The 14,014-nt window shown below is 37.0% G+C and overlaps 1 protein-coding gene across 3 annotated transcripts in view; it reads right to left on the bottom strand.

Moving 5' to 3' along the window:
* Positions 1-14,014, bottom strand: part of LOC111149090 (ATPase phospholipid transporting 8A1) — a 233,220-nt gene that overhangs the window by 152,112 nt on the left and 67,094 nt on the right. Inside the window, exons 7-11 of one of the 3 annotated variants that reach the window (XM_022506004.1) lie at positions 13,845-13,918; positions 7,783-7,852; positions 6,601-6,728; positions 2,609-2,720; positions 1,240-1,405 (exon numbers count right to left, since the gene is read on the bottom strand). In XM_022506004.1, coding sequence (XP_022361712.1) covers positions 1,240-1,405; positions 2,609-2,720; positions 6,601-6,728; positions 7,783-7,852; positions 13,845-13,918 — 550 coding nt within the window. Of the gene's footprint in view, positions 1-1,239; positions 1,406-2,608; positions 2,721-6,600; positions 6,729-7,782; positions 7,853-10,406; positions 10,481-13,844; positions 13,919-14,014 lie in introns of all 3 variants that reach the window. The other 2 variants (XM_022506005.1, XM_022506006.1) reach the window with 2 other exon arrangements.

The following is a 14,014-nucleotide window of genomic DNA, read 5'->3' as shown; positions in this document are numbered from 1 at the left end:
TTGTAGTTTCAAGTATTTCATTTGTGTTGACCAGAACTTCAGCATAACAGAAGTTTTCCATATTACACAACATCTCTAGATAGTTTGGGAGGAACACTGTGCTGATAGCATATCCTTATTCTCAAATACATTCAAGACGGATCAGTACATTGGTAGTACTATTAAGAACTTCATAATGGTACTAACGAATGAAAGCACTGCCCAGTGTTTCAAATCCTGTTCCACACAGGAAGTTTAGAGATATCAGGGACAGGATTGTGGGTTTATAAATATAAAATCTCCACTGGGCAAAATCATTTTTATGTAAATTATTAAAAAAGCACCTTTGATTTATAAAGCATGCCTTAAAAGTAATCAGACAAAACAGCAGCAAAACTAATCCAAATAGTAAAAACAATGTAGAGCTGTTCCCTAGGTAAATCACACCCTGCCTCTTTGATAATGAAAATAGAACCGCTATGGCAGACACACTGTGAAGTATATGAAGAAACAAACCAATGGGAGTCATAATAGTTCCGATGTTGAAATCATAAATCAATGTTAAAAAAAAAAGTTGGAATAGCCACAAAACTAAAAATCAATAGGATAAAAACTGAAAAAAAAATCGATTTTGCTACAAGGTTTACTAGAATTTGTTTTCACGCTTCTGGAAATTAAGTATTTATTGGTTAAGTACTCATTAAAAGGCAATGCAAACTTATTTTCCAGAAATATTCAGGGATAGTACATTAATCCCACATCCCACAATAGTAAAAGGGCAGATGGTCCAAAAAGACCATATTTAATAGGCTTTCCCTAAGACAAGATGACCATTAACATGGAATTTACTGTATTCATGAGTTCAAATGAAAGGATATTCAATTTAAACTTTTTATAAGCATGTGCTCTACTTCTGGTGCTTTAAATATAATCAATCTGCTTTCTTCACCAGGTAACTATCCTACCACCTGTGTTAAAATATTTTTAAAGAATGAATAACATTAATGAAAATAATATAAATGAACAAACATTTTATACTACTCTAGAGTGATCATTTTTAAGGATTCTGAAATTTTGGAGACTCTAGCAACATTTTACTTTCTTTTACTGGAAACTGCATTGAAACATAAAAATTAAATGCCCAGTTATCTTGCCAACAAGGTTTTCTTTTTAGGAATTATAGGAAATCCCATCAGCATGAAACAAATGCATGTTTTAATGAAAGAAAAAAATAAATACAACAGGCCCTTTAATGCTTACAATTTAGGTTGAGATACCAGTCCTTTCCAGAATGCCTCCGATTCCAAATGGCTGAGCCCACAGAACAGATAAGAGACATGGCAATTAAGATACAAAATAAAATCAAAATTTGTACATTTGTAATCCGTTCCACATTTGAGAGTTTAAGTGGTGGACTTGTTGAATTCTGTAAAAAGAGACAAGATGAGCAATTAAAAAATTGTGTACACATTGATTGAGTAATGTCTATTTGGTATTTTGATGAAGATGACAAAGTCAGTCACAACTCAAAATCTAGACATGGGTAGACACTTGAAAATTATACAGAAAAAAAATCACAGCTGTAATAAGCTGTCAAATGTTAGCCATCTATTTTTTTTTCTCCCTTTAGTCCACTATACCTCAAGCCTTTTTCTAGGATATAAAATAATAAAAAGAAGAGAAGGAAATAGTACTCCTTTTAGAGACATAACTTTGGCATTGTGGCGGGGAAGGTGAAGAAGGCATTACTTGACTACTGAAGCAAAGAGGGTAGAGGAGAGGTACTTGGCAGCTCAGCTCAGGAAGAGAGACAGAGAAGGTGGCCTCTGTACCCTAACCCTTGGAAGTTATAAAATATGAAGGTCTCATTTGAAGGACCTCTGGTTTCCAGATTTCTGGTGGTGTTCAGTAACTGTTTTACTGATCACAGCCATGGTCTAAGTAGTCCTGGCTATAAAGAATAACGGAAGTCAGTCTCCTCAGCTTTGGTCAATGATAAAAACGATCATGCTAACCAAGGCATCTATAGAACAGAAAATTAAATCTGTCATAATAGATATAAAATAATGGTTGACAGAATTTATAGAATGGTGAGAGGTCGAATCATTATGGTTATGGTGGAATCAGTAATGGTGGTTTCTGTCCATTAAAAACAGCTTAACATAAAAATGTTAGCAAAAAGGGGTCAACATTTGGCTCACAAATCCTTCTTTTAATTTTATGAAAAAATGAAAACAGTTATAAAATTTGATCACAGTCTTAAAACAAGATTATAAGATAAATACTTTCATGTAGAGCACATTTCATGTAGAACACAGACTACTTTCATGTAGAACATGTCATTGCATAGACAATAGTATCAACCTGTTAGAGTAAATGGAATCAACACAAGAAATCATTAACAGTTCATGCATTGCTGGTCTCGAATGAAACTTTCCAGTATTCTTGTGCACATGAGCCATTTTATGGCCCTAAACACTGAAGAACGAGATTCTGAATGTACAGAGTAGGGCTCAGGAGTCTGTGACAGATGGGTCTGCTATATTTGGGACTACTGCATAGAGAGCTACAAATAGCACATTTTCAAGAGAATAGATCCACAAGGTTTTTCATAGATAAAAAATCCCACCTGCATCAGCTTGGTGTCATGTCCAGTGTAGACAACTATTCCATGAACCCACTGTGTATTTCTCAACTGGGCGCCTCGAAGAAGAATCTGATCTGCTCCCAGGGGGACAGTGCTATGACAGATGATGTTGACATTAGAAACAACATTTTCTCAAGTGCTTAAGAATTCTACAGCTACTACAGAGTTCCAACGGAGGTTCTGCTATTAAAATAGCCAGCCCTTCTCACATTTACCTTATTTTTAGAAAAAGAAGTAATTTTCCTACCAGTACGAATAATTTGTTTTACACAAGGACAGCTGGAGAGACGCATTTCAGTTGCTTCTCCTTACCACCAAACCAGCCATTTCCTACAACTTCACAATCCAAGATAGTAGGCAATGTTTTGGGATTCAGAGGCTAATTTTCAAACCTATTTAAGACTTTTCCTGATTTAGTAAGTCTGTTTAGGTTTCTGAGATGTTTGGAAGTGGTGAGGTTAGGGGATCTGCTCCCTCTCCCACGCCTAATTATAAATAGCTTTGTGCATAATAAAGGTTCAAAAAATAGACAAGGCAAGGTAAATACACAGATCTCATCATACATTTGCATTGCCATCCCTGCCCTATAGAGATAAGTCCTGTATTTAAAATCTCTAGGGTAATTTATTATATTTGAATATCAATTCTCCAAGAACTGTGAATAAGTTTCCAATCAATGGTAAGCATCTAAGTCTTTAACATTTCTCTGAAGTGACAGCATATTGAGGATAGCCATTCCATATAATTTAAACCACATTTTTTCATGAATGAAGGCCACATTGGGTCTTCTGTGGGTTCTTGGTAAAACTACCCACTATGGTAGGTTGTTTGGTTGACACAACCTCACACAAAGATATCACAAAGGTACAAGCCATCACAGATGTAGTGGGATTCTTGATGGAAATGTACTATATGAGATGTAACGGCTCAAAGATTCCTAGCACTAGGTCTTCATTTTAGTATTAAGAAAAGCAAGAAAGAAATGTCAAATATAAAGAAAAATTCATCAGAAAAATCCCCAAACTTCTGGAAAAAGAAGGAAGCCTCCTAAGAAGTCTCCAGAGAACACAGAACCTCTTGGCCAGTAGAGGTAAAGTGAGATTGAATCTTTCATTTTTGGGGGGCTTTTTATGGCCTGGTAGGTGTCTAGAGCCAGTAACAGCTTGGGCCTTAGACCTTCTTTCAGGAACTATGCAAAGGTCACTGGCTCAGGTGAAGTCAATCCAGATGGGTGGGTAATAACCTCACCTAAAGGCCTCTACTTAAATAAACCCCTAGGAAAAAGCATATGCCTATTTAGAAAAAGAACACAGCGTCTATAATTCTCATTCCTTCTGCACAACAGCATGCCTCTCAAACCCATCTGGAAGGGAACCCCTCTTGTGTATACCTCAAGATTTGGCGTGCATTTCAGAGTTGGGAGGGGACCTTGGGCCTAAAGCACATTTCCAAGAAGTTCTTGGAAAGCTGCTAGACCATGCTCTGGGGTACATAGGTGCCAACTGTTCCTTACGTATACAGTGGAGTCTAATAGGACAGCTGTCAGCTCAGCATTTATGGTGTGGATTGGAATTAGGTAAATCTCTTCAAAGGACAAAAAAAATACTACTTTTCAATTACAAGGATTCAACAAGAGTTAGTTATTAGATTTCATCAGAGTTGAAATTGCAAAAATTCTGGCATTAGACAATGACTCTCATCCTTAATAATGGAATCAAAGAACACTCATTCCAAAGAAAGGGGCTCCACGAGCTCTGGGTAATCACTGTAAACGTCAAATGTGCTATAAATACAAAGGTATGTTTCCATGTTTCATATATTTTAAAGCATATTATATAAATTCTATCTGTACCCTAAATCTTGGCACGATCATACCAAGTTTCTTTTCCACTGTGTGGAACTGCTTGGCATTGATTTTGATGGGGAACTGATAAGAGATGGAAGCTGGCCAGTTAGGAATGTCAGACTATAGAAACATTACTTATATAAAGGACCAACTCTATTATTAGTCTATAACCATATGTTCACTCTGTGAGGTCACTCTGTGCAAATTTTAGAACAATATATAATTACTTCACATATTACAAGAAAGCTTTTGGTGGATCTGAATGAGGGGGACAGTTTAGGGTGTATTTCAAATGTCCTTTAGAATTCAAGTACTGTAATAATGCAATTACCAAATAATGAAATCATTGTCCATCTCTCAGGCTGGTGGAATGAACTAGTGCATTTAGCTAGCCACTACATCCACCCGGGAGGTCAGGTGTACTGTAAAGGAGGCCGGGGAGGAGAGAAGGGAAGAAGAAGAGGGAAACCAGAAAGATCCACCCTTCCTGCCAAGTGCTGCTCCATTTCTGCTCCCTTTTGCAGCAAGCCTCCTCCGAAAATCTGTCTAAACCTGGTATTTTCAACTCCTTCCCCTATCTCAGATTCACTTCATTAGGCTCTACTTGTTCTAACCAAGTTCAAGGATTTCTACTCACTACATCCAACTGTTATTTCTCAGCCTCACCGCACTTGGCCAGCAACAACAAGGACCCACTTTAGTCACTCCCTCTACCGTGGCAGTTTCCTCACTATCTCGGCTTCCCTCCTACCAACCTGATTTTGGTCTCTTTTGCTGGTCCCTCCTCTTTTCTCATCCTTAATGTTGCAGAGTCTCAGGACAGTCCTTGGGATACCTCACCTTTCTATCCACACCCTTTCACCCTCAGTGATTTCTTCTACTTCCAAGGCTTTAATTATCTATGCCCACAATTCCCACATTTACCTCATGACCCAGGCCTCTATCCCAAACTTCAGGCTTACATATCCATCTGCTTCCCCGACACAGACATATTAAGTCCCAAACTGAACGGCTGATATCCCCTCCCCCCAAGCCCTCTAATGGATTCCCATTTCACCCAGAGTAACACCCCCCAATAGCCTTCAAAGCCTTGCATGGTCTTTCTTTTCCTACTCTTCCTTCATGACGTCACTCCAACCACACTGGCTTCCCTGAAATTTAATAACTACTCCAGGTACTTTCCCACTTTAAGGTGATAGAATAACTAGTAATTTTCTGGGACTATTCCTTCTGTCTGGAATCCTCTCCCTTCAGATATATGAATGGATATACTCCCTTCAGATATACTATCCTCCTCACTTCCCATTCCCCTGGCTCAAATGTTACTTGCTGAATGAGGCTTACTAGAACAGTCCTACCTCCAAGTTATTCCCTCCCAAGGATTCCTAATCTGGCTTGTCCTGTGCTATTTTTTTCCCCAAAGCTTTTATCACGCTCTAACGCTGTATAAAATCTTCTTGTGTATCATTTTATTGTCTGTTTGCCCTTCCCTTACTGCAAGAAAAGTAAGCTCACAAGGGCATATGTATTTATCTCTTTTGTTCGTTGCAGTCTCCTTAACGCCTGTAACTAGCCTAGCCCACGAGGTGCTTAATTAATACTGGTTGAATCAATGAAGGAAGAGGCAGGGAACAGAAGTGGGAAGAGAAGAAGAGCAGGAGGTAGGTAATGGCAGAGATAACTACACATGATAACATGGCCTAGAAAACAGCCTATGAAATGACACAGAGAAGAAGACAAGAAATTATCCAGTATCCTTGGGGGTAGACTCTAAACTCCTTGAGGCACCCACCGATCACAGATAAGGACCCAAGCCATGGAGACTGCACATAAGCCTACAACACAAGTATTCATGCCAGAAGCCTGGCATGTCCCTGAAAACATCCAGCTGTCAGTTTGGCAGGAATCCTGAGGAAGTCTTCAGCGGTGCCATACGCATGGTATTAAGAGCTACGATTTCTGCAAAAAGACTTGGTGGAAAGTAATATAGAATTGCTTAAGAAAGAGGTTTTCAGCGTTCAGACTTAGAGCATGAGAAAAGAGATATGTACCTAGGCTTGGAAAACACTCAGCAACACACTTGAGACACAGTGAGTTCTGTGTTTTTATGAGGCCCAATTTTACGTACCTATGTCCTTCAAGCCTTAAGTTTCCAACAAAATCGTACAGATGTCTGTTTGGACTTTCACACTCGATTCTGCCAGAAAGTCTCATCAAACTGTCAATGTCTTTTATATCTGATGTTGCTGGTAAGCCCTGTTTAGAAATTTTTAAATAAGCAAAAGATTAAATGAATTACATGTGGGAGGGAGGGGATTCTGATTCATCTAGGCCTTAAGATCTAAGAAATCCTACTATTTTATGAGCAAGTCTCCCCCTCTTATACAATACTCTTTGCCAGATCATAATTAAGGGGATACCTTCCTCTCTGCTTGAACCCAAGAGTAGGGCAGCTTTTGTGAAAGTTGGAAAATGTATTTGAGACCATAAATTTGTCCACAGAGATACGGTGAAGTCCTCAAAGAACTATTTGCTTCCAAAAATAAAATTAATATTTAGCAATATAGTCTGTCTTATGAATCTCCAAAAAAAAAAAAAAAAAGAATGCAAACTAAATAGAATCTACATCCAAAGAAGAGTCAGTATGTTTCTGTTCTTTTAGTTCACAGAGAAGGAAAACTCAGAAATAGTTCTTTCCTCTGGCCTACTAGATTCTACTAGCAGGAAGTGGATGGGCCCCTGCTTCCCCGGGCACTCTGAGTTTGGGTGCTATGATGACCTATTTTTACCATATCCCAACCTTCCCCCTGTCATCTTCATCCTTCACCTAGAACCCAAGAGAGTACATTTTTTAAAGTCCCTTTAAATGACTCTTGCTTTCTGTCAGGGATGGTATGTGAAGCAAATACAGAAATCTAAAACTATTCCCTGAGATTAGCGAGACTTTTAGAACAAGCAATGGAAACACTGTCTTTTCAATATGGCAAAGCCATACTACGATTTGGTCTAGAGGAATAGGGAAAATAAATACATGCACCCCTGTCAAAGAACTCAGAAGTACTAATATTATTATCAGTGTTGCCTATTACATAAAATATTAAAAATATTGCAAGAGCATCTAGATGATAGACCACAGTTAATCAGGCAAGCAAATCTGAGCTTTTCATTATACTTGAGGTATCCTCATCGTGGCTCGATGAGAAAGTATTTCCAATTGGAATTACTTCAACTCAAGACAATAACAGAAATAAAGCTCTTGATTCCATCTAATAAATCAGCAAATAGTACATAAACCTAAATTAGATCTTACCTGCCTAATTTTCAGGTTTGTTTCACCATCCAAGTTGGATGTCTCAATGTAGCACATGGCCTGGGGCTCGCTGTTGTTTAAAATTGAAAAGCAAGAACATTTAGCAGGGGGAAGGAAAACATAATAATAACTTATTTAAATGCCTAGACTCACTGAAGTCTTTTGTTCTAAACAAAGCTCTAGCTGTCTAGTTTCTTGGTGATTTTCATTCTAACTGCTAAATGCTGGGAGGCAGAACCCATGCATGACCACCCATGGATCAGCTTTTCAACTAGAACGATCAAAAAAGCAATCTCCTCCCGCCAATCAGTACTGATCCTCAAGATAATTGAAATGATTAGATCTGTCATAGGATACTTAAATTGCTCATCCATATAGACACAACACAGACTCCATCTGAAATGTAAAGTAGTTTGTGTCCAGATTTATCTTCAGCTCAAAAATACCAAGCGAGATTTCATGCTTGTAGCCCATGTATAAATTGGTAAAGGAAATTGTTTGATTAGAGAACTCCAGATTGCTGCTTCTGCAAACTTGCATTTACTACCTTTTAAGAAAAGATGAATAGGATCATACAGATGATAATATTTACATTTTAAGGCTACTTTAAAAAAGTGTATGAACAGATTTTACCATGAAAGTAGATGGACACTTTTCTCCCTCTGTTTCCTTTTTTCTGCTCCTGTTCTATTTCTTAAAGTGATTTCAGAGATTCTCGTGGGAGAAAACACTGAAACTAAAGCCAGCCAACTTGGCCATCTTGCTCCTTGAGCTGAACCTAGAAGATCCCCTTCATGGGGCACCCCCCAGAGTGTTTTTGCGAAGTCTGGTGAGCAGTGGCTAGTGGAAGGGGTCTGTGCGTCTCTGGTCTGTCACAGGGTCTATATCCTGGATTGTTTATGTCCCTCCCCATTCCCCTTCACAAATTGACTTTACGTGCCCAGCAATTACAAACAGGAGAATTGGCCATCAACTTGTATAATTGGATCCTCGAGTATCAGGGAAAGTGTTCTGAAGTGGTATCAATCTCATAAACCCTTGGTTTTAAAAGAAACCTAACTAACATCCTATAAGTAACTATAAATGTCATCTTGGGTGAGCCTATGTCTTCGAAGTTAGAAAGGAAATATTTTGTCAGTTACAAACACCTGGAATCTTCTAATCAACTTTCAATTTGTACATGTGCAAAACAGACTAATTCCAAATTTCAGAAATGGGCATGTAGCTTAGTTTTGTGGCCTGCAGATTTGTGAAAATTGCTGAAACATATGGTCATTGATCACATATTTTACAGATACATTTTAAAGTAACTTTGCAAGTTCTTCAATTTACTCTATGGACATTTTTTTTTTCCTCCTGTAAAGGCTGATACATTTTTCCCAACTGGAGAAATTATTTCAGTATTTATATTTTCATTCTATCACTTCTTCAACATTTTGCCCTTTATTCCTGTCACAATAGTAATTTGACTCTGGTTACGTAACTGCTGCTAATTTGTAACTTACTTATATATACATTTGAAACATAAATGGCTTTTGAAATTATAAAACATATCTTCTGATAATATAGAAGCACAATGACAAGCAAATGCTAAGTGAATGATGCAGATTCTGTATTTTGGCAATAAAATGCACTAAAATATTACTGATCAATATATCCAAAGCCATTCTCACATTAAAATGAGAATAGCATTCTATTTTTTTTCTCCACAAAACAATTCTTCTGGTACTTTAAACAGCTAGGAAGTTAAAAAGTCAAATGGCTGACTTCTGTCTGAAGTGAGGCAAATAAAATGCATCCAAATTCAGAACATTGCTTATCCCTTAAGACAGATCTTACTGAAGCAGTTCTTAATAGTGTTATGAAAAAGCAGCAAAAGGTTTTAAGGAATCATGCTAGATAATAAATATTTCAGCAAATTATGATCACATCCCAAACGCAAACTACAGTCAGAGAGGCAAAGCAGGCTTTTTGATTAGTAAGTGGAGAAATGAAACAAGATGCGTATCACAATACAGACACCAGTAGACAGCTGGACTTGATCGCAGTAACATGCACTCTGTCACTTGTTACAAGTAGGATAAAAATGGATCCCAAAGCATGCAGTACAAAATGTACGACATCCAGCTTTGTGCAGGGGGTCCTCTGTAAACCCTAGATGAGCCCAAATTACAGTCATGATTGCTGAAGGGGTTCCATAGGACTTACAGAAAATTTCAAATATAAGAATAAGACAAAATTTCTCAATAGCTTCATTTCATGGAAAGCTTCACACTGTTCAAAACAGTATCCTGGAGAGGTGCTATGCGCAGCCTTAGTATTTAGGCATGTTGTTAAATAAGAATATATGTTAATGATGTACAGGAGATTAAAATCTACCTTTACAGTCATGCCTCATAGACTCCTATTGCTAACAATAGGAGCTGACTGGCCCCTCAAGGGACAAACAGCATCCAACACCATATTCATGAAAGGCTTTTAAAATATCAGTGAAACGTCTGTCTCCAACATTTTTGTGTTTTAAAGGAAGCAACATTGAATTCAACCATCTTTGGGTGTAATTGTTGTCTGTTGTAGGGTGAGGATCCACGTACACACATCCTGTACGACTCAGTGGTTCTAACCTTGAGGACAGGCTGATGAGATCTGCTGGGAGATGTTCCCCATTGGTCACTTTCACTATCTCCCCTACTGCCACCTACAGGTCCCAGTTCAAAATAATTAAAACGGAAAAAAAAATGAAAAACAGAAAAAAGAAAAACCAAACAAATGGACAAAAGAGACAGAAAGTTTGAAATTATTATAGAAAATAATACATGTTAATAAAAATGTCTAATGCCAATTTTTTCAAAATTTATTTTGATCAGGTCTAAAGGCACAAGAAAACATGACATAGTCAAGGATTACTTGCTTTTAAGCCCAATTTTCAGTTTTTAATGTAGAAACTTTTGATGGTTTTGAAGTTTATTCACAAGACTCTTTTATCAAATAAAAACATAATTTTATATAGAGAGCTGCTTATTTTATAGATTTTCTTTTCTCCAATTTCTCACTCTCACGCCATCTACTCCTACCGAAGAAGGAAAGAATTATGGGAACCATGTTTTAGGCTTTTGAGAAACCAAGTATACTATACTGGTCCTCCCTACGCCTACCCACACACTAAAAAAAAGTATTAGAAATTTTCTCATTTCAAAACATTTTCAAAGTTAACTGCATTAACTTTAATGCAAAGCTATAAAGATGTGGATCTTAGGATGTTAGAAGGCATAACTGCAGCCTTTTGAGTTGTTCAATAATTAACAAAGTCTTGGTGATACATTGTCTTGGGAGGGTAAGTCTTTGAATGCAGGAAAGCTTTTCCATAGGGTATGAAACAGACATGTCAGGAACCCGTGTGGACCTGAATTAACAGCTTGAGTTACTTTTCTCTGTTTTTAAACTTTCTAAACTCATATATGTATTTGTTTGTTAGATATTAAAACCTCAGTTTCTTCATGTCAAAGTGAAAACCAATGAGACACACTAACTTTCAACAATGTTCATGCTTTAATCAAACTACCTCAAAGTGGGTGCACTATTAGTAATTAATAACTGAAAAATATTCGGAAATTAAAATATTATAAATTGTTGCTTATGCTCACTGTTAAATGGTGCTCACCTGCGGGTGAGAATCACCATGTCCCTATTCTGATAGCGGCCAGGGTGGCATAATGAGGGTTATCAGATTAGGGATTACGTATCTCAAATTTGACCTACTCATTAGCTACTTAAATGGCAAAAAAATAAGACTTAAGGTCAAGATTCCACTTTCTGTTAAATGACGTCAAAAACTTCTACCTATTTCATAAGGCTAATGTAGGTTCACAAGTGTAATGCAAAACCTTTGAGAAAACAAAACAAAACAAAAAACAAACCTGAAAGCAGGTATTTTGCCACTGAGATAGAAATAATGTAACTGTAGAGGCTTTATACTTTGAATTCTACTAAATAACTAAATGCAATGAATCAGATACTCTTTTAAAAAATAATGATCTTTGGAGCAAGTTAATCTCTGTGGATGCTCTATTAAGTTAGAGAAAATACTGGGGCACCTGGCCAGCTGAGTCAGCGGAGTGTAAGACTCTTGATCTTGGGATTGTGAGTTTGAGCCCCACGCTAGATGTAGAGATTACTTAAAAATAAAACCTCAAAAAAAAAAGAAGATACAGACACCATTTTGATCTACCACATCTATAGCTACACTACAGTATCTATAAGCCATCAGTGAATGTTTTTAATGTTGGGAAATGACTCCTATAACAATGATCTAAACTTTAAGAAATTTGAGCATCGAGCTTTCTGGGAGCTTTCGGGGCTGGATAAGGGCAGCCGAAAAATATTTTTAAAACTTTCAGAATTAAGTAGAAAGTCAGGGCAATGTAATCAACTATCTTCATATTCTGAGCATACAAAAAATAAATATTGTCATGGTTCACATACATGATACTCTCCATGGTAATTTATGTCTCTATGACACATTTAAACAGGAGAACATCCTTACTTTCTTAAATTGCTGGAGTGCTTCACTATCATTTTGAACTTTGTCAGATGACATTGAGACGGTCACTCATCTACTACATTTATCAGCCTTTTACTTAGTAGCACAAAGGGCACATGGTTCTGTTGGCTAGGCATTCTTAAAATTTAGAAGATTACCAAATTTAAATCCAAAGGAGAGTCAGGAACTATTAGAGCTTGATCATTTACTCCATCTTCCTCATTTTTTTTTTTAAGATTTTATTTATTTATTTGACAGACAGAGATCACAAATAGGCAGAGAAGCAGGCAGAGAGAGAGAGAGAGAGAGAGAAGAGGCAGGCTCCCTGCTGAGCAGAGAGCCCGATGCGGGGCTTGATCCCAGGACCCCGGGATCATGACCTGAGCTGAAGGCAGAGGCTTTAACCCACTGAGCCACCCAGGCGCCCCAATCTTCCTCATTTTTAAAAGATGTAAAATCAAGGCCTGAGAGATTAAGTGTTTTGTTCAAAATCATGAAGCCAGGATAAGAAGAACCCTGGTTTTCTGTATCCTCCTGAGCAAAGCTTTCTCTAGTACCTAATGTGAACAACGACAGTAAGTTGACTGTTAAGCTCATTCTCACACAGGCACGTGTGGACTGGCACCTCTACTTCAGTTTTAGGTAACTCTTATTTGCTCAGTTAAGTTTCACTAACTTGTTATAAATCTAATCACTTTAAATAATGACCTGATTAAACAGATTTTGAAAAAAGGACACTGTCCATATTTATATGTGGATTTTACAAATAAAACTGTCCAAGGAAATGATGATAAACAACCTCTAAGATATTAAAAAAAAAAACAAACATTTTTCTTAATTTATATTAGGACTACTTTTACAGTTTTTAAACCCCAAACCATTTGAAAATCACATTCTTTAAAGGTTAACAGTGCCATATGTTCTGAATACTAATTCATGACTATCTTAAAGATGAATAAAATAGAAATTATCTAAAATTCAGCCGTAGACAGAACTTAAAAAAGCAAAATAATTTTTTGTTGTTGTTGTTGGAAGAGTATGGCATTTCAAAGGTATGATGACAAAAAAAAGAAATCATTCATCCATTTCCTTGTACTAATGCACTATAAAGATCAAGGAAGTTTGGAGGGATATATGAATGCATCATGAAGAAATTGATCATGAACAAGGATTGCAAGATAAAATCAATAGAACCCAATCCATGTATTATATACGAGAAATGACAGGCCATCTTAGGAGTTAGTGGTCCACAGAAAAGGATCTGGACATATCCAGAGAGAGTAGACTCCTAACCGTAATTATAACTTTTGAATTACACAGTATAGTACCTATCACTTATTCTATATGGCAAGCATGAAAGAGTCCGTTAAGTCCAATTGATTTTTTTTAATGTTTCATTCACAATCATGAAAGAGGTTTTAAATTCTTCGTTTATTCCTTATTTCCTTGGAGAAATCACAAGGTCAATGCAGGGTAGAGAAACCATCCTCTACACTGTTTGAGCATCAGTAGGTATCTCTACCTTGATGAGAGAAGTACAGTGTCAGCAGGTATAAACTCTTTGCCTTTTATTATAACTATATCTCCAACATTTACCTGAAAGAAAACTGGGAATCGGTTAATTATCTGCATTGAAAGATTGTTACAAATACACAACCCACTGTACTTAAGCATAGAATACAGTAAAAAATG

This window comes from Enhydra lutris, unplaced genomic scaffold, assembly GCF_002288905.1.
Source record: "Enhydra lutris kenyoni isolate GAN:26980312 unplaced genomic scaffold, ASM228890v2 scaffoldscaffold21, whole genome shotgun sequence".
In the NCBI taxonomy this organism is placed as follows: domain Eukaryota; kingdom Metazoa; phylum Chordata; class Mammalia; order Carnivora; family Mustelidae; genus Enhydra; species Enhydra lutris.
This window is presented reverse-complemented; position numbering and strand designations above follow the sequence as displayed.